General features: G+C 32.4%; 1 protein-coding gene across 1 annotated transcript in view; it reads right to left on the reverse strand.

Annotated features, from left to right (window-relative positions):
* The window catches only part of LOC111041440 (serine-rich adhesin for platelets-like), a 298,777-nt gene that overhangs the window by 79,876 nt on the left and 199,507 nt on the right, over positions 1-19,394 (reverse strand). Inside the window, exon 2 of the mRNA XM_022325712.1 lies at positions 4,543-4,672. Coding sequence (XP_022181404.1) covers positions 4,543-4,672 — 130 coding nt within the window. The remainder of the gene's footprint in view (positions 1-4,542; positions 4,673-19,394) is intronic.

The following is a 19,394-nucleotide window of genomic DNA, read 5'->3' on the forward strand; positions in this document are numbered from 1 at the left end:
AATGAATGAATTAAATAATACATTTTCAATGAGAACCTTGGATTTGTGGATTTGATATTAGCGATGAAATATCTGGTTCAGTGTTACTTAAGGCCTTCCGTGTACCAACATGTAGTATTTTGCGTACCACAGTTTGAGAACCCGCTGGTCTAGTGGCCCATGCACGACATTGCGTTGTATTAGTATTTTTATTTATTATTATATTATATTATTATTTTATGAAGTTGCACGTTGGTGGATGATGAACCATGCAATCAAAGATTATTAAAATCAAAAGGTAAGTGATTTGATGAATGATTAAAATTTAGTGTATGGTCACTAGAATACACATTTCTCCTTAAAATCAATTGCATTTTATTGTATAATACACCTACTCGGTGTAATATATTTTATGATATTTAAAAAAGCTTTCAATAATTTTTGTTTTTACAAACTTATAAGTTACTTAGCTGGGTAACTTTATAATAATGCTCATTACAAAATATGAATATTTGCCACTTTTATTCGTACAGTTTTTCGTCGACTTTTACGAATAAAAAAAAATGTATCATACATTTGATCAAATTATCAAATCATCAATAATCAAATTGTCATCAATAACACAAGAAAGCAAAGTCATTATTGGTAAAATCCAATCAATCATAGTAATAATTTCAAAGCTTTAATGCAATATGCATGAAGGTATTGGAATAATATGATGCTCTTAGTCGAGATTCGAGACGAACATTTAGATAATTATTTTGAAGAAGATAACACCAGCTCACAACGTAGCTTAACGATAATATTATATTGATGTGACGGTATAATATTACAATATTAATTTATTTTCATTTTAGTATTAGTTATTAAAATGATTATTAAATCAAAATCAAAAAATAGTTTTGTCCCAAATTGTTTTTTTTCCGCTCTTTTTATCAATAGTGAAAATATCACAGAACAGTTATCACTCAACGATAATACTAAAACACACTGAAAGACGTTTTTGAAAGTAAACCAAAAATTACCAATCTATGGGGGCCCAAGGGCTTTTATTTTGAATGTCATACTGTTGGAATTCGAACGTTGAATTCTTTAGTAGTTAGCGGATCCTTCTAATTATCGTTAACAATTGTTTAATATTATGGATTTGGGCAAAAATATGTCCAACAAATTTATTATTTAATTAGGTATTGAATAACTTGTAAATCGTGTCATTTTGAGGGGTCGTGTATGACCTAAGAGGAAACACTTTGCACCGGGCTCGTAAGTTGTAGGCTGACAAAATAAAAATGATTTAACCCGGTGACTCACATGGCTCATATATCATGTACCAACAACACGGACAATTGACATTTTTTTTTTTTGTCCTGATGGTAATTTAACTTAACGCTTGCAAATTGACGTTTTTGCAAAATTATTTTCGTCGCAACGAAAATACAATGGAAAAATAAAAAACAATGACAATAAAAATACTAATAAATAAAAATGAATGCGATGAAATTAGTGAGAATCCTCTGGGGAGAAATTCTTGTACAACAATTTGTTTTCTCTGCATGTATAGAAATGCGTTGTAATGACACAATAAAATGAAATTATATTATATGGTTCTCAAAACATAATACTATATGATAATCATCTCGGAATAAACGAATAAATAGTGCTGTGTTCTGTCCTTTAAATTGTTCGGGTTTTAGTTTGATTAATGTCTGTTCATCAACGGATATAAATGTTTATCTTTTTTTATTTCTGGTACATGAATTAATGCCATTCCCCTCGTTAACTGTTTCCATTCGTGTGCGTTGCAAAATGTCCATGTATATACAGGGCTGTTACGAGTTGAACGACAAAACCCATTTGGCAAGGGTGAAAATAGCGACATTGGTCAGATATTATGGCTGTCGGTATTGAAGTAACACGGTCGGGTCGTGATAACTTGAAAAATGTTATTTTCAAATAACCATAATCACGAGTCCAATGCCTTATGACTAGGTATTCAAAATGTCATGAACATTTTCAATTATGTGAAACATAAAATAAATCTTAAATAAATAAAAAAAACTATTGTTCAAATATAATATAGTCACCCGAATTATTATTTGTTTATATTTGGAGTGAGAGGACATTTTCAAAAGTATTTTTATGGTATGAAACAAAGATGAACTACTAACAACAAAAAGTTATAACTTATAAGACACAAAATTACAACTCGTGGGTCTAGAATGAAAAGGTTCCAAGTCGTTTTCATGAAATTGTCCAGGAGAGCGATTCTAAGGTCTGAGTTCAAATAGTTTACTCCTCGACAACATATTTTTTAAATTAAAGGAATTGTATAGTTTAATTCACAACATTATAATATTCATTTGCCTTATTGGGTGGTACAAAAATTAATAAAGTACAAATTATAAATTGTGTAGTATGAAAAGGTTCAACAATATTAGAACCTTTTCATCCTAAAATAAAAGAATATATATAATTAAATTCTAATGAACTTTTTCATTTTTTATTTATTATTTTTATTATTGCTTACTGAATCCTATTCAGAATAATGATTTTGCATTGCTCCCACGAAACAATGTACCTAATAATTATTAAACATCGAAACATAGATTTCGATAGTAAAATATCACTATCTGATATCTCCTTTAGTGATAACGGCTGATTACATATTTATTTTATCGTCGTTAACGGTCGTCAGTCGCTCCGTATTATATCCGGAATACGTCAAGTAAAACAGACTTTAATTTTATCAGTTTTTGTGTACCATAATATTATATAGTACAATAATAACTTTTGGCAGTGATTTATTTAATTAGAACCTTTTCATATACATGAGTTGTTAATAATTTGGTTTTTAATTTGATTGAATTGTGTTTACAATTTAATTTTTGGCGACTGAGAACTTTTTACGTTTTAAAAAATCATCAATAATGATCTAATAATCACGAATGTTAGCTTAAAAAACGCTCCTTTGCATTCTTAAACCGTTTCTGTTAAAAAATTACTTTTGAAAAAAATGCGATTTAGAACCTTTTCTACAAACTCTTAATATTGTTAAGTTATAGATAGTGTATATATAATTATTATATTTATATTATAATTATTTAGTTTAATTTGTTGATTTTATTTATTTATTTCGTGTGGCGTAGTAGCAAAGCACATATTATCATGCACCTATAGTCATAGTTATGAAATATCACAAGTAAAAATCACAATAATCACAATACGTCACAACCAGAGTTTAAAGTATAAAAATGTTTTAAGTAAAATGATATAATTTATAGATCATTAGTCCATGTCTAGTAATTACTAATTTGTTACTTAATAATACATTAATAACATTATATTACAATAGTATTGTTACATAGTTACTAATACAGGGAAAATGTAAATATTCGATCAGCAAGGTAATTTCTGAACCACGAGATGAGAACATTAGATAAACGGTTCAATCAATGTTTTTTTTTATTCTTAAGAAGATAATTTTAAAAAAAAATGTGAAAAAAATGATGTGCATAAAAGTGTATAAAAAAGTTTCATAATTTTATTGAAATGTTATTCGGAACCATAGAAATGAATATAGTGACACACTTTAATGAAGTAACTGAGCCAAAATTAGAATTACGAGAGCAGATACGACACTCGTGGAACGAAATAAAGATATGTTTAAGTAGATATTATCTAATTTCTGAATATATTGTTGTAAGATTTCACAATTTAATTCTTTCTCCGCACAAGCAACCACGAACTTGGTCACTGTACATAATTAGCGGCATAATCTTAAATACGTTATTCAGGGGTCTAAACAATATATATATAGGTACGTACAATATTAAGTTGCGCCAAAAGTGTTATCAACAAAAGTTGCTGCACGGCGACTTTGCAATTTCTTAAAAAATAAATTATTACATCATGTTTAAAACATTATGCAAAAAATATTTTTGGCAAGAGTCTCGACAAAAAAACCACAATCGCCGTGTTTGGTATTTCAGTGCATGTTCAATTCGTTTAGTACTCAAATATTTAAATATTTACATTTCTCGAATAAAAAAAAAAAAAAAATAGAAATCATATTCTTCGTTAATAGTTTTGTTGTTAATCATTTCAATGTCCTGAACGTGTTTCATGAGTATTGATTACAACTTTGGACGAAAAACTGCGCCAGAAAACAACAAAAACAATACCTTAGTTAATAAAACGAGTCGACGATGTAGCTGCAGAGGGTTCCTGGAAATAGAGATGGCAAATTTGGACGTTTTATTCTAGAAAATACCACAAAAATCTCTGTTTGACAACTACTCCGGACTACTCTGCCGTTGCGTAGAGATTGAATTCAGTGAGTTCAACGTCGACACGAGTGCAACTGACGAAAACATTTTAAAAACTTCGGTGCCCGGCATCGGACGTAATACACGTCGTTCGCAGGGGTCGGCTTTGTGCGTTTTTGTTTTAAGCATTATTATTTGTCCGACGACCGATTCGACCGCAGCGAGCATGTACAATACTTGCACAATATAGACACAATGCCATCGATTTAATTCAATATGTTAGCGTCCACACTCTTACCTGTGGCCAGTTGAGCGTGGTGAAATTGGCACACGGCGTCGGCTTCGAACCATGTCACTCTGTCTCTGAAATGTCGATAGAAAACCGGAAACTCGTTTTGCGGCAACAGCCAAGAACTGCTGATGTTCACCTGGAAAAAAGAAAATCGGTTTCCGTCAGTCCGGTGCGGTAACGGATATTATCAATGAAACGAAACAATAACCGTGTACCTGTAACGATGTAATTTAAGTGGCGTGTTTACTGGCAATAATTACGGGTAGGTACCTAATATACATTGCAATGGAATCATATAATAGGAGGTGGGTATGATTTATGACGAGGAAATAACTATTTTCTAGATCAGTTAATCGGATACGATGTTACCTCTTTTTATAGCGATACTAATTTTCTCGTCCGGTTAACCGATTACAATATTATATATATTGCGAACAATTTCGTTGCATTAGTCTTGCAGCGATGACTTTTCTGCACTGGCATTTTTTCAAAAACTTATGATACGAAGTAGAATTTAAGTACGGATTTAATTCAACATTAAAATATGTTTAAAATTAGTTTACAGATCATCTCATTTTTGGCTTTTTTTTTTCTATAGATAATTACAATAATTTATGTTATAATGATAATTTATTCATACAAATAAACAACGATTGGTCATTACTGTTTCTAATTCAGTTTCATTGCTATAAAAAAATTATTTATACAAAGTTTATTTCAAAAAAAATTATAGGTATACCAGATTTGAAATTATTACCAAGTTCAGTACGTATTTATTTTGATATTTTATGCTCAAAAAAAAAAGAAATCTAATTTTTAAATAAATGTAACTTATAAACCATTTTTAAAAATTTACGATTACATCACGATCTCATAATGATATCGTAGACGCTTTAAATTGAGTGACTTGTTTTTTTCCTCATTCAATGAATGCGTTTTTACACAAAGTTCTTTTACGACGTTTCATCAATAAGAAATAAACATAAAAGCGTTCCAAGAGACTACAATGTTACGGAAATTGTGTAGTAGTAGGAGTTGTATAATGCACTACTACAATTCCAAGGTATTTAAATAACTGTCAAGCTAACGACTGACTATGGGGTTTCTTTTTATTACTATCCTAGCCATGGGTACCTATTACGTCTATGTAATTGGCAGCTTTTTACCATAAATTTAATATTCATTAGTTTTGACGCATTAAACGCGGTTCAGTAATTCGGGGGTAAATGTCTTGATGAGAATAAAACGATTACGAGAGATTTAAGGGGAAAAATTACCGTCGTTTTAGTATTTTAGTAAAATACGCTGGGATCGTATTTCACCCAAACGATCACGTAATATCTCGAGATTTAGAAGAAAATCCTTTTTTGCTATTTACATTTTATTTCCACACACTTTTGATTATAAATTAAATGTTCAACTATTTGTGCTCTGGCGTTTTCTTCTCATAATTACACTGTATCATATTATAAAAAGAGGAAAAAAAGTTCACCAAGCAATATTGACAAATAAGAAAAAACAAGCGAATGTCTACGAATCCAAACTACAATAATGATTACTATCATCGTTACTGAAATGAAACGCACTTGCGGTCATTATATATAATATCTGCAAGATGCGTCTCGAGTTAGTATTGCGGCGCCAAGAGTCTGTCGTAAATGCCGAAATGGCCGAAGAGTAAACCGCCGAAACTATATCTATGTACAATGACATTATGTGAACAATAACGCTTTTTACTCGTTCGCATATAATATGATGTTATTATTAATAATGTAGTAATAATAATAATATAATATACATACGTTGTTGTCATTGTACGCATTGCCAGGCCACGGTGAATCGCCTATTATTATGGTGGCCGTGGCGTAATTTAATTTAAGGGGTTGTGTATATTGAAGACGAATGTTCGGTGCCCACACCCGGATCAGCCGGAAACACCCTTAAATACCGTCGAAAAATCTTGCGCCCCAAAAAATCCCGTATACAACACCGCCCGTATTAACCGAAACCTGAATAATTAGGCACTGGTTAACCCGAAACCCGATGGCGTTTTTATTTTACAAATTTTGAGTGGCGTGTAATTTTGTACGATTGTTTCGATGGTAGTTCCATGGTGCATGTCCGATCAGTTGTTTGATGCTAATAAGTCGATTTTCGACAGGAATGATTTCGCAATCAATCGGTGTTGATTATTATTTGACAATACAATATACCTATTATATATCCATCGTTATATCGACGCATTTGAAAATCGAGCACTTCGTTAGCTGCACCCGCTGCTGCAGATGAGTCACACAGTAATTTGTTAATCTGCCCCGAGCTTAAAATGACTTGGAAATAAATTATGAGTTTATCCTTTGATTCTGAACGCCGAAACGAATCGTCTAAAATTGCGATAAAATAAATCCAAACAACGCCAATGGCAATGTAAGACTTCCGAAGCAGTAGCAGTATTACCTTTGTGTAATACCATAGTGTTATTGAGGCGCCACACAATCATAAATTGTTTGTGAAACCCATTTCGCATGACAAAAGAACCGGCCTAGATAGTAGATAATAGACGGTAGAAATATTATATGTTGTTTTTGTTATGTGAATCGATCGATCTCCTGAAACGCGAATTGCTAAGACGTAAAAAATGAATTGATGAAAAAAAAACCGTTTTTTGACGGGTCGTAAGTTATTGAATTGAAAACGGTATGGACCACCGATCTCTGCTGGCGAGCAGAACGTCGACAATTTTTTTCCGAATCAAAATCTCACCTCCCGCAACCCAACAATTCAATGTCGCTTTTGAGGATATTTGGTGCACGTAGTTGATCACCTCTGACGTCAAATTCTGTGTCGAACTTTGTCGTCGATTAATTGCCGCGCGGAGCGTCGAAATTTAATGAGACGTTATTCGACAAATGTCGAATTTAATTCGTCTAGTCAGAGTCTTGCCGGAGAATTATTATTATTACTATTACACGGCCAAACGTAATTGAAATAGGGTATGCCGGAGTACTGCGTTTTAATTACTCGCCGTTACCAGTTACCACGTTAACGATTTGAATTCCGTAGGAATAATAATTATCGCACCTAATTTACACTCAGCCGATCTCATTATGCACGCCAATAACCGATATTATAATCCGGACCATGTTATTACATCCTGTGGGACAATGATACTTACGAATAACATGTTCAAGCGAAGCAATTTTTTAATTTATACTTTAGTAAATATTTCGAAATTATTTTTTTCGTCTGACGTGGAGCATTGCACGCTGAGAAGAAAATATGGTTTTATATTTTTAAGAATTTCGTTTATTTTCGATTTATGCCTACCTTTATTTTGATAAAAATATGTTGAAACTCAGTTCCACCGGTTAGGTTAGGGAAAGTGCTGCAGATATTTTGCCATACGACAAATTTCGAGTTTAATGCAATCAAATAATTAGGCATACGATTTGTTTCCTAACCGGAAACACTTAGTGTTGTGTGATTTATGGTTGAGCCTCGAGGACTACTAACAATAGTGTTGTATGTTGTTAACATGGCGGGCGTTCCGAGTAGGCAATATCGGTACATTGATGTCGATAATCGACGTTACCATAATACACGCAACATTCATAATATGTCAGATTCACATATTTTTTAATAATTCAAGGATAATAGAGGAAAACGTTGTTTCCATCAAACGTCGAGACGACGGGATTTCCGCCGAAGACGAAAAAGTCTAAAGTTGACGTGTTCTGGCTGTGCTTAACATTTTCATTTTTTGAAACCTCTTCGTCTTCAGTGCTGCGTGTCTGGTAATTAGTAACGGTGCGGTGGTTATTTCGGTGAAACGATTTTCGCCTGATGTTCAAAGTAAATGCTAATAATGTTGGTCTATACATTGTGCCACCGGAATGCCGAGGGCCCGTTCCAGGGGACTGTTTTATTGCTGTTTACCCCCCCCCCCCCTCTCTCAAGTTGTTGCTAGTTTGATTCGATTAATTTCCGCACGCATGCGTAATCTCCGAACGCAGGCATTCGTCGGGTCGCGAGCGTGATGAAATCAAAGATTATTGGTCGAATAACGTGCATAGATTATACACGGTAGGTATGTGTTATCATGCGGTATCGGTTTAAATGTAATTTGTGTTACCCACCTCAAAGTTTAACGGGCGGAAAGTTAAATAACTGGAATCTGATCACCTCCGCAATCGGACTTGCGGTACCTGGCTAGTTGTTCATAAACATCCGATTTCGAATTGCTTACACATAATATTATCTATATACCTAACCTATACCTTGGTTTTTACAACGAGAACGGCACATTTACTTTAAGGGCGTACAAAAGGTATACCCTGCACAATAGCTCTGAGGCGCGTTATCATTTCTAAACTAAAATACGCTTTTACGCGTTCATAATGATCTAATAAAATATTCCATATACACGGCACACAGTCGTTTTTTGGTCGATTGAGTAGATTACTAGAATAACACTCCACTCTGCCGAGCATTAAAATTATTTTTCACTACTTTCCTTATAGAAATATCCATTAATGAACTATTGGTCCCGTATATCATCATCATTATTATTATTAAGGTCTACAACGCTTTTACAAACGATTTTTACCGCCTTTATTTCCCCGGTAGTGTAGAAGTTACTGAATTATGGGATATTTTTAGGTTTGTAAAAATAATTTTAAATCACGTTATTTCCCCGTCGTGTCCGTCTGTTCGTCCATTAGTTACCAGTCAACAGTTACAATCATAGACCTATTAAATAGTTATTAACTAGTATTAACTAATTAATAGGTCTATGGTTACAATATTGTTTGTATTGATAACCGTGGTCCTATTTAGAGTAAAATCATACAAGTCAACATTAAAAATATTAGTATTTATATCGATTCATAGTAGTCGATATTACATAGTACTATAGTAGGTACTTCCAAAATATAAAAGGTGACCAAGCAGAGTGAGTATTGTTGTAACTATGAGGAAGACCGGAGTTCTGAATTTTTTTAATTGCAAATAATAAATCATGGCGACAGTGACACCCGTATATTATAAATGCACACTGATTTCTATTTAATTTATTAAAATATATTCCGTACGACTGTGTTTTATTTATTTTAAAATTATTATCAAGAACAACTAAATGTAATTAATTACAATTTCAATAAACTAGGTACGATATTACTTCATAATATCGTGATCTACTCCGCTTCGGACCATATGGAAATGAATTCAGTTCTTCGTACCTATCTATTTTTTAAGCTCGTCGTTTTTATAAAAACTATGAGACCAAAACAATTTCTTAAACAAAAAAATTCTAACTATTGTATTTGTTTTGTTCACTAGTCATAACACAAACAAATGGTTAACGTTATTATTATATTGACAAAGTCTTCATTTCTATTTTTAAAGTGATTTATCTTTTCACCCCATCCTTTGTACAGGACGCGATGACAGTCGAGTGTCTTATACATATATGTATGGTTTATAGCAGATAATACACTTTTATAATAGTATTTTGATGATTTTATTAAAAATATCACACATTGTTTCCAAGTGTTTAAATTGAGATCACAAATTTTTTTCTGTTAGTTTATACCAAACATAATATTTTTTAAAACTGTGTTGCAAAATATATAAAGTTAATAATTTTTATGCATACGCAAGTTTCGATAAATCTGAATGAGCCTCAAACGAGTGGAGGCGAGGGACGGGAGCTCTAAACTAAAATTATCATGGACCTGATTAATAATTGTATTTTGTATTTTGTATTTTTTTTTTCAAACGGTCATAATATTATTCGAAATATATTATTTTTATTGATTTTTCGAAACAAATTTATATAAGTCACGTTTATATAAACTTACTCGTTTTTACACTGTAACCAATCGATATTCAATAAGCAAATCAATCTTCACGAAAAAAGAAATTTCACCGACGTCTATAAAAAGCAATATTCGTGGTATTTATTTATAACTATCATACAAATAATAATCCCACTGTACACAATAATATCAGCTTCCGCGGAAATGCAAAACCTCGTTGTTAAATTTAATAATAATTTATTCGTTTGGGGAATACTATATGCTTGATGTTGTTTCATGTGCACGATGAATATAAAATTACTATTTAGTCCCGAGACAGTTTAATGTTCATAAAAACTTTCCGCAACTCACAATGGATTTCAGTATTTTGACAATTTTACAGTTGGGTAATTATTAATATTATTTAATACAAAATTTTCCAAACGATGAATGCCCTGAAAAGTTTTATGGTAAATAAACAATCATGATTTATGAACTGTACGTACACACTTATGCGATTGTTCATTCTTATATTTCGAGGTTTTTGAAAACAGTTATGTTAAATACCTATCTTGACCTCTGTCAAAAATAGCAAAAATAGAGTTTAATTTTTCAGTGAAATGAGAGTTGTTATAGCTAAATTTATGTTGAGATTGTTTAATTTTCGAACGAATTTTCGGGTGGGGGATGGAGGTGGGGGGCAAAACTTTATCCCGAGTAATATTTTTCATCGTTTTTAACCGTAGGTAGGTGCAGCCACTAACCCCTGGACTTTAATTAGCTTACACAGAAGTTCACATATTTCACCGCTATACTTTTTTTTTTTTATTGTTATTATTATTATTTTCTTTTTTTGATAATAAAGAAAAGTTTTTAAATTTGCTTAAAGTGATCGGGTGAATACTTTTTCGCAAACTCAGTTTTTGCTTTGTCTACATTAGAGTGAAATGCTTAATTTTTAAAAATTACATTTTTATTACGATTCTCAAATAAACAGAATACAAATTTAATTTCAGTATTTTAAGCACAACATTCATGCGTGAGTTATCCTCAGGGGTAGAATTCCGGGATACAAAGTAGACAATAACTCCCTGGAGTCCTAACCCGGAGATTTCGAATTTATTGGTATAACTTCTATTGCAATTGGTGCTACCGTTTACACGCTTATACATAGACGCATTTTTATATAATAAATTTATGATGCCCCATTAGAAGATGTGGGGGGGGGGAGAATTATACATTTTTTTTTCCAGAAAAATACAACATTTGTTTCAGTACATAATAGAATATATATTACTGTAATAGATACAATTCGATGACGATATTAACGATTTTATTTATTCTTTAATATAATTAAATAGGTATATATAAATAAGCATACACAGCTTATAACATTTCCAAAGAGGAAAAAAACTCCTTGGCCCCCTGGATTAGTATAGTTTATATTAATATGATAAACTGGTACTTGAACTCTGTAGATCTTGTAAAGAACTAGTATATTTATTATTGGTTGCAGTAGTCTTTTTAAGGTCTTTTTGCTAAATCCTAACTATTTATATTTCAATATTGCACATATGATAATTCTATCTCGACATTTCAATTGAATGAAAAAAAAATGTCCAATAAACGAATTATATACTTACAACTGCTACAGCAGGAATTCCGGAACTATATATACCAGATACCTGCCAAGCTCAGTTGGCAAAAGTACTCACTCATCAGCTCCTCTATTATTGCCTACTAATATGAATTATGCTGAGATGAATAAATACAAATATGTAGGATTTCCATACGAATCTCAGTGCGAATCTCGACCAATGACGAGTACGAATCGCGACGCTTCGTTGTTAAGTGCAAACGCACACAAAATGTCAGTTGAACTCATTTGGGGCGTCAAAAATTTGTGAATTTGTGACGGTACAATTGTCACGAATATATTTAAAGCTGGTAACCACGGTAAACACCACTCTTTCGGGAACGGTGAACCGTAAACGTAAAAACATGTACAATATTTCACTTGTCGACATTTTTACAAGGTGAGTAATTTGATTATACGGCGACGAATTTTACAAACATTTCGTGGAGATGAAAAGTAATTCTTTGATATCCTTTCAAATATTCTCCATACGATTTTTTCGCGTCGTTAACCATGGTTTCAGACGATTCTCGAGAGCCAGCTTATTATTAATTAAATGTAGGATTTTAAACGCATATAAAAGTCATAAAATATAGTTTTAAGTGCTTAATATCGCCCGAAACTCACGAGAATGACTATGGGAAGTCCAACAAATAAATAACGGATTATAACGTTTAATTACTCGTATTCGTAAACTATAATATCGCAAACAATGAATGTTTGTGTACGTGTTAAAAATATACGAATTTTAATGTATAAGTAACAATTTATGAATAAATAATATGAATTATATATTATAATAGGTATTAATTATTGAATTCGTTTTTATAAAATTGTTTACACAGTATAATATTACATACATATAGTGTTTCGTCGAGTATGCTCTAATCCTCTATTTCCTATACAACAATGCAGTAGTTCGAAATCTAATTTTTTAAAAGTTCCATTAATTTTATATTTTTGAGAAACCGTTATGCGTATTCATAGTATAAAAAATGTAATTTCTAAGAAATTACTCTTTTGAATTTTAAACCATGTCGGTAATACATAATTTTTAGAAAAAATATCCAATAAAAAATACCCAGTAAAAAGGGGGGGGGGGTTCTGATTAGAAAAACATAGTTTGTATCGGCTTCATGACACTTGCTTTGTGAATCACTCAATATAACGATAACATATTTAAACATTCATAAAGATATAGACACTTTATTACTTAATTTGTTTTGTTCGTTTTATACTAAAGTACATATAGTATACTAATCTAAATCAACATATTAAACGATTTAAAAACATTAAAATGGGTTTTTTCATTTGTTGTTTTATCAATATACCTAAATAACAATGATAACAAACGCCAGCATATCTCTCCTATTATTGTGGACGATTATTGGATTTTACACTCAAATGATGTAAAATATTGAACTTAGGAACGTTTTGCGATGTAAGAACGCGTAACAATTTTATTAAGTACTTTTTATTGATGACACATTTTCGCGAAAAAAACATGCATTTTATTCCGTAACAACAGATTAAATACGGGCCACTGACCCGGGAGCTTAGCTTTTGTATACAAGTGCAGGAGGTGGCACCCGGCGCACACGGCACTATTCTAGTGCAGATTATCATGCTATAGCCGGTTTATTGTTACTCGAATTGTACATATAAATCAGTCGTATATACTTGAATCGGGTTTGTTAAAAATGGGAAAAAAAGCAACAATAATCTCGAGCTCGAATTCGCCGGAATCCAGCTGCACAATGCGTGGCTAGGAGTTTTTCTTACAGTGTTCAGTGAATAACAAACGTAATATTTCAACAACGAAGTAAACGTACAAAGAGAAACAACTCATTTCATCACACACGCGCGCGTGACAAAAAACAAAAACAAAAAAAACAAAAAAACTCGTCATAATTATTTCCACTGGGGAATGTTGCAGTTTCAGACTTCAATCAAAACCACAATTATTATTATTATCGTTCAACCATAAAACTGCAGTTGGGCCGTCCTCAAGTAACAATATACATGCGCATGGCGCATCGTATACAATATTATAATAGTATATAAGTATAGTGAAGTTGTACGCAACACCCGAACTGCCATTATTGTAGTTTTTATTTTTTAACATAATTATTGTTTGTCACTTTAAAGTCGTTGATTTCGGTGACCGTTGCATTGTTATCATTGTGACCGTACACCTTGTTTTTCGATTGTGTTTGGTTTACATGTATCATAGTTTTCAGAAAATAAAGCAGTTTCTTCATTACATGGGTTATAACATAATGAACTAATTCGATTAAATGGGAGGTAATGCGTTACATTTTTGCCCATCTTTGGTTTTTTTGTTTCTTAGATAACGTCCAAAATTAGTTGAGTTGATTAATGATGATTAGGGCAGTCTGGGTCTATATTCTCTAAAAAAATGATCACTTTGTAACACAATAATGCCCTCAGAAAATGACAAAATTATTTTTTGTTGTTGGTATGCTACTACTCAGCCTATAAGATGGATTAACTTTTGGAATTTTTAACACTTTATCTTAACTGAACTAACAATAATACCAAAACCAAATACCAAACTCAGGTACTCGCAATAAACAATCGATATAGTAGAAATAAACGTGATCGTACATTTCTGCTACCGCGATGTATATGACCAATTAGTTGTCAAATTTGTTGAGTCTGGTAAATCACCATAATATACGCTAATCACTGGAGCTTGATAAATACGTTATCTATTTCATACATAAAACGACTGACCTTCGGTACGAATTTAAAAAATAAAGAAACAATTTTGAATTATACTTTTCGATATTATATTTTGAATTTCCTGATTTACGCTAAAAGTTTGTACAACGTATTCACTAAAAATAAATAAAATGAATAGAACGAATTTTTGTTAAAAAATTATACACCTAATCATCATAAATTAAGGAATTAGGCATGTACTTGAAATGCATTGTCCTAGTGCACCCAAAAAATAATGCACTTTGCATTAAAATCCGGGACCTAGTAGTAACCTATATCTATTTATATATTATACGTAAGTGTGAAGTTAGGTTTCGTATTTTAATGGAAGTTATATCAATCGATTCGTTAGGAACCGTGGACCTTGTCATAGACTTTTTTTTACTAACGAATCCAACTCCTATAGTCCTTAAAATACGAACATTACATTTTTTTTGTTAATTCATGTTTGTCGTTGGCGACACAAGGGAGAAAAAAATAATTATTTATCATTATTTAATTTGGCCGTCACGTGGGCAAGAAAGACTTCTCTAACCACTCATCCGATCGTCAAGCAGATTGCCCGTCTAGGCCGGATTCGCCCACAAAGTTAGATGCACTTACTTCCTAGTAAACTGAAGTGCACCCAAACCGAAATACACAGAACTCCTCATTTTTTATGATATTTGTTCATGTTTTTATCTTGGGTAAAGTCGGGTATTATACTATTATATATCAATAGAAAAGTCATATCCACTCACGACTCACTCACTCGATCGCTGCTGATCAACGTGCAGCGAAATAAACTATGATAGGGACTCGACATTTTCGCGGTACCCCTTCACGTACCACAATATAATACTCGACTTTATTGAAGAAAAATTGAACAAATATAAAATACTGTGCGTATTTCGATTTGGGTGTACTATTGAGTAGGTACGTTATGCAACTAAAAATATACCATCTGTTTGACTTTGTATCTTGTTTACTATAAAGTATGTAAATACATATATTTTTTCTCGTGTATCATACCCACCCCTCCTCCCATCGATTCTTCCGAAAATCGCCGAAAATGTTGGTTCCAGAGATGAGTTCGCGAGGTTGAGATCTTAATCCGGTGAACTGCTTGAAACCCCCTTTCTGTTTCTCCCTTTCTTAGTGCACAATGGCAACAGTAATAATAAATTTAGGCACCAACGAAAAGTCTGCCTACAGGTTTTGATGAACGGTTACGGCGGTAGCAGAGAAAGAAAAATCCGAAAGAGATTCGTTTTTGATAGTAATTATCGTAATATAAACGAAAAGCCTGTGTAGGTACGGGCACGAAAAGTGACTGTTTTTATTCCCCGGGAGACAAAAGAGTTGTCTTCCACGCCGAGAGCGGAGGGCAATAATAATAATTAGCGTGAACATTTCCAACAATGCGCACTCGCCCCGGTCCAAGACTCCTACCGGGATAACAGCGGAGCACACCTTGCCCACATTTGTACAAAAAAGTGTTTTTATTTCGTTTTTAGAGGAAAAGAATGTTACAAAAATCATTCGTCTTTTGTTTCAGGGTCGCACTGGAATCATACAATGCCATGCGCCATGATGCTTGTTCACCCCATCCGAATGTGCACCGAATGTGTCACGCGCACGTGACGTGCTCAGTATTAATACCTATTATTTAATATTATAGAGGTTTTATAATATAGGTTTATAAGTTCCGAGTAAAACCTTGGCTAAGTAGTTTCGTAACCTCTGTACAAATAAGGCTCTTAGTAAAACATAATATTAATTGCATAGTTAAAACAATCACGCGTTGTTGTCGCTTCATTTAATGCTCGTATATATTTTGTCATGCGAGGGGGTTTTCAGATTTAGTAACTCAATTCCTACTGTTGAGCTATGCGTTTATGTTTAAGATTATATTTTTTATAATATGTAGGCATGTAACACGATTAAAGTTTAAATTAATTAGCTACTCGATATTATTAAAGTTTTTAGATTCTAATTATTAAAAATTCGAGGATCTAATTTTGAACGGTTAATGAGATCGATTTAAAAAAAAGTGAAAAAACAATACACTATAATATGAAGAATTGAAATATATTTTCAGAAGTTTTATCTGATGCATTATATGATGGACAGTGGGCATAAAAATAGGTCTACTTCGGTTGAAACCACAAACGGGGTCGAATACATTCTATTGAAAATGTTAAAAAATCCAATGTAACATCCTTTCAAAAGAATCATTGAAGCAAGAATAAGCCAGTTAATTGTGTATAAAGACAATATTAACTTGGACTATATGTACATTTACTGCCTACCTAATGAACTCGAATGGAAAAAAAGTTGATTTTGCAAACACTGCCGAATTAATAAACTTATTTCGATGCTTATTGATTAGCTAGTGTTTTATAAATTATTTCTCTTACATTAACTAGGTAAATTCGTCTACTTTGGAAATGCACTTACCTACCGCTTGCGCACTTACGGTGGGGGGGACGCTTAGCACTCCCAAATCCTTAATTAGCACCCTCACATTATTTCGAGCTAAACAGATTGTTAAAAGTGTAATTTTGCGTTTATATCAATGAGTTTTTCCAGTTTGTATTGGTTTTAAAGCCACGGACATAATATATTCCATGTTTAAATATGTTTAGTTTATTCAAATCGAATAAACCAAATGAAAAACGAAAATAATAAAAGTAGTGAAAATGTGGATGGCCCCGATTGCATGCCTTATCCGTGGAAGGATGATGTAATAGTCGTTGTAATAATCGGTTACAATGCATTGGACTAGACAAGATTCTTTGCTGAAAATCAGATTCACTACTTCGATTTTTTTTTCGCGTGGTAATTTACAACTTTATTTGAATTCAAATTAATTTATGTCTGCCGTATATGTATGCCCCCCACGGATCGTTTTGGGGTAAAACATTTTAGCGCTCCCCAGTTTAAGCCTCGTATGCTGCCCACAGCAGCAGCCCAGAGCATCTTATAATGATATTATATTATCGAATGTCACGAAAACCACGCCTATACCTTTATATAATAATATAGAACCAAGGTATAAGAGCTGACGTGGACGTGGGTACAATACGAAATGCATGTTTCAACACACGTCCACATTCCTGCCCCGTATATTAGCTATATACGGTGACAGCTGTTATTATTTATCGTTTGAATTATTGTGATTTCGTTTGCGCTCGTATTTGCAGTTTACGCACAACGCCATAATATAATATATTATGTATTATATGTATTATGTATCTGTAAAATATATATCCAATAATAACGCTCGTCCTTATAATATGTGCACTGGAAAAAAAGTTTAATATTATGTAGGTAGGTAGGTATATGGCTTATCAATGTATTATTATTATTATTGTTGTTGTTGTTGTTGTTGTATATTGTATATGCAGTTTAACGGATGCAATATCGAACGATTGGCTTGTACTCGAACGATTTCATATTTTTGTTCCTTATTGAAACTCAGAACACGTCAAGTATAGATAATATGCATCTGCGCTAGCCAGGAGATTGGAAATAAGGGTGCACGTGGAGTGGTTGGTATATAAATATTATACATTTTATAACGTAGAAAACCGCCTCACTGAGAGATATATAGAAGAGGTATACAAGTTTCGAACAAAAGGTTTAAATTTCGGTAGCGGTGGTGAGGTGTGGGGGGTTGTTAACAAGTTTGAGTAAACAAAACTCAAAAGGATACGTGCAAGTTTTGGAGACAATAAAAACAAATGGTGAATAATATTATGCAAAAACTGTGAGAATTGTAAGGAATGCTGGTGCCCTATTAGTAATAATTAATATTGATAAAAACAATAATTAGTATCTAGATTAGAGTGTGGATTTCAAAGCGACCGGAAGTGACCAAAATAATTTTTTATGTTAAAAAATATTATTATTATTATTATTACTATTACAGCATGATATTATGTAAGGCTACTCATATATTTATTACTAGGGGGACTAGGGAGGTTATAAAAGAACATAGAAAAACAAGTGATATAATAGATGGAAAGCTTCCATACATTAGTTGTACATTTTTAAACATTTTTATACGCTGTTGACAAGATTTATATTGAAGACATATTATTTGAAAGTCCTGATGAATTAAGTGTTAAGGAATTTGTCAGTGAAGTGATGAACATCAGTGGTGCGTGGTTGATAGTCAATAATTTCTCATAAAAACTGCTTTTCTCATTGAATATTGGTACTGATTTGAGGTAGGTTTTGATTTGCTTACATTTTTGACAATTGCATGTCTTGAAAAGGGTGTGCACCATAGACATATAATGGAGTGCAACATCTGGTTTCATGTAATCTGTGATATTTTATTATGACGTTTTCGGGTTACAAACAAAAAATACTTTCAATCATTTTAATATTGTCATGTTCACTTCTCGGGTCCATGAAAAATCGTCCTGACTATTTAATAAGTACAGTAGAACTTCGATTAACCGTCACTCTCTGTTATCCGTCATCGGTCATCGCCAAAAAAAATAAATAATTAGGCGATTAGACGATTGTCAAATGCTACGCAAGTCTTACTTCTACGTCAAATACGTAATATTGCTGCTAAAAAAGCTAGAGAATCAAAAAACCAAACTAAAATTACAGATTTTTTTTTATAATATGTGTGGTATGTATGTTTATAATTTATATGTGTTATAATAATTAATTTATATGTTATA

Source organism: Myzus persicae, unplaced genomic scaffold (assembly GCF_001856785.1).
Source record: "Myzus persicae strain clone G006 unplaced genomic scaffold, MPER_G0061.0, whole genome shotgun sequence".
Taxonomy (NCBI): Eukaryota; Metazoa; Arthropoda; class Insecta; order Hemiptera; family Aphididae; genus Myzus; species Myzus persicae.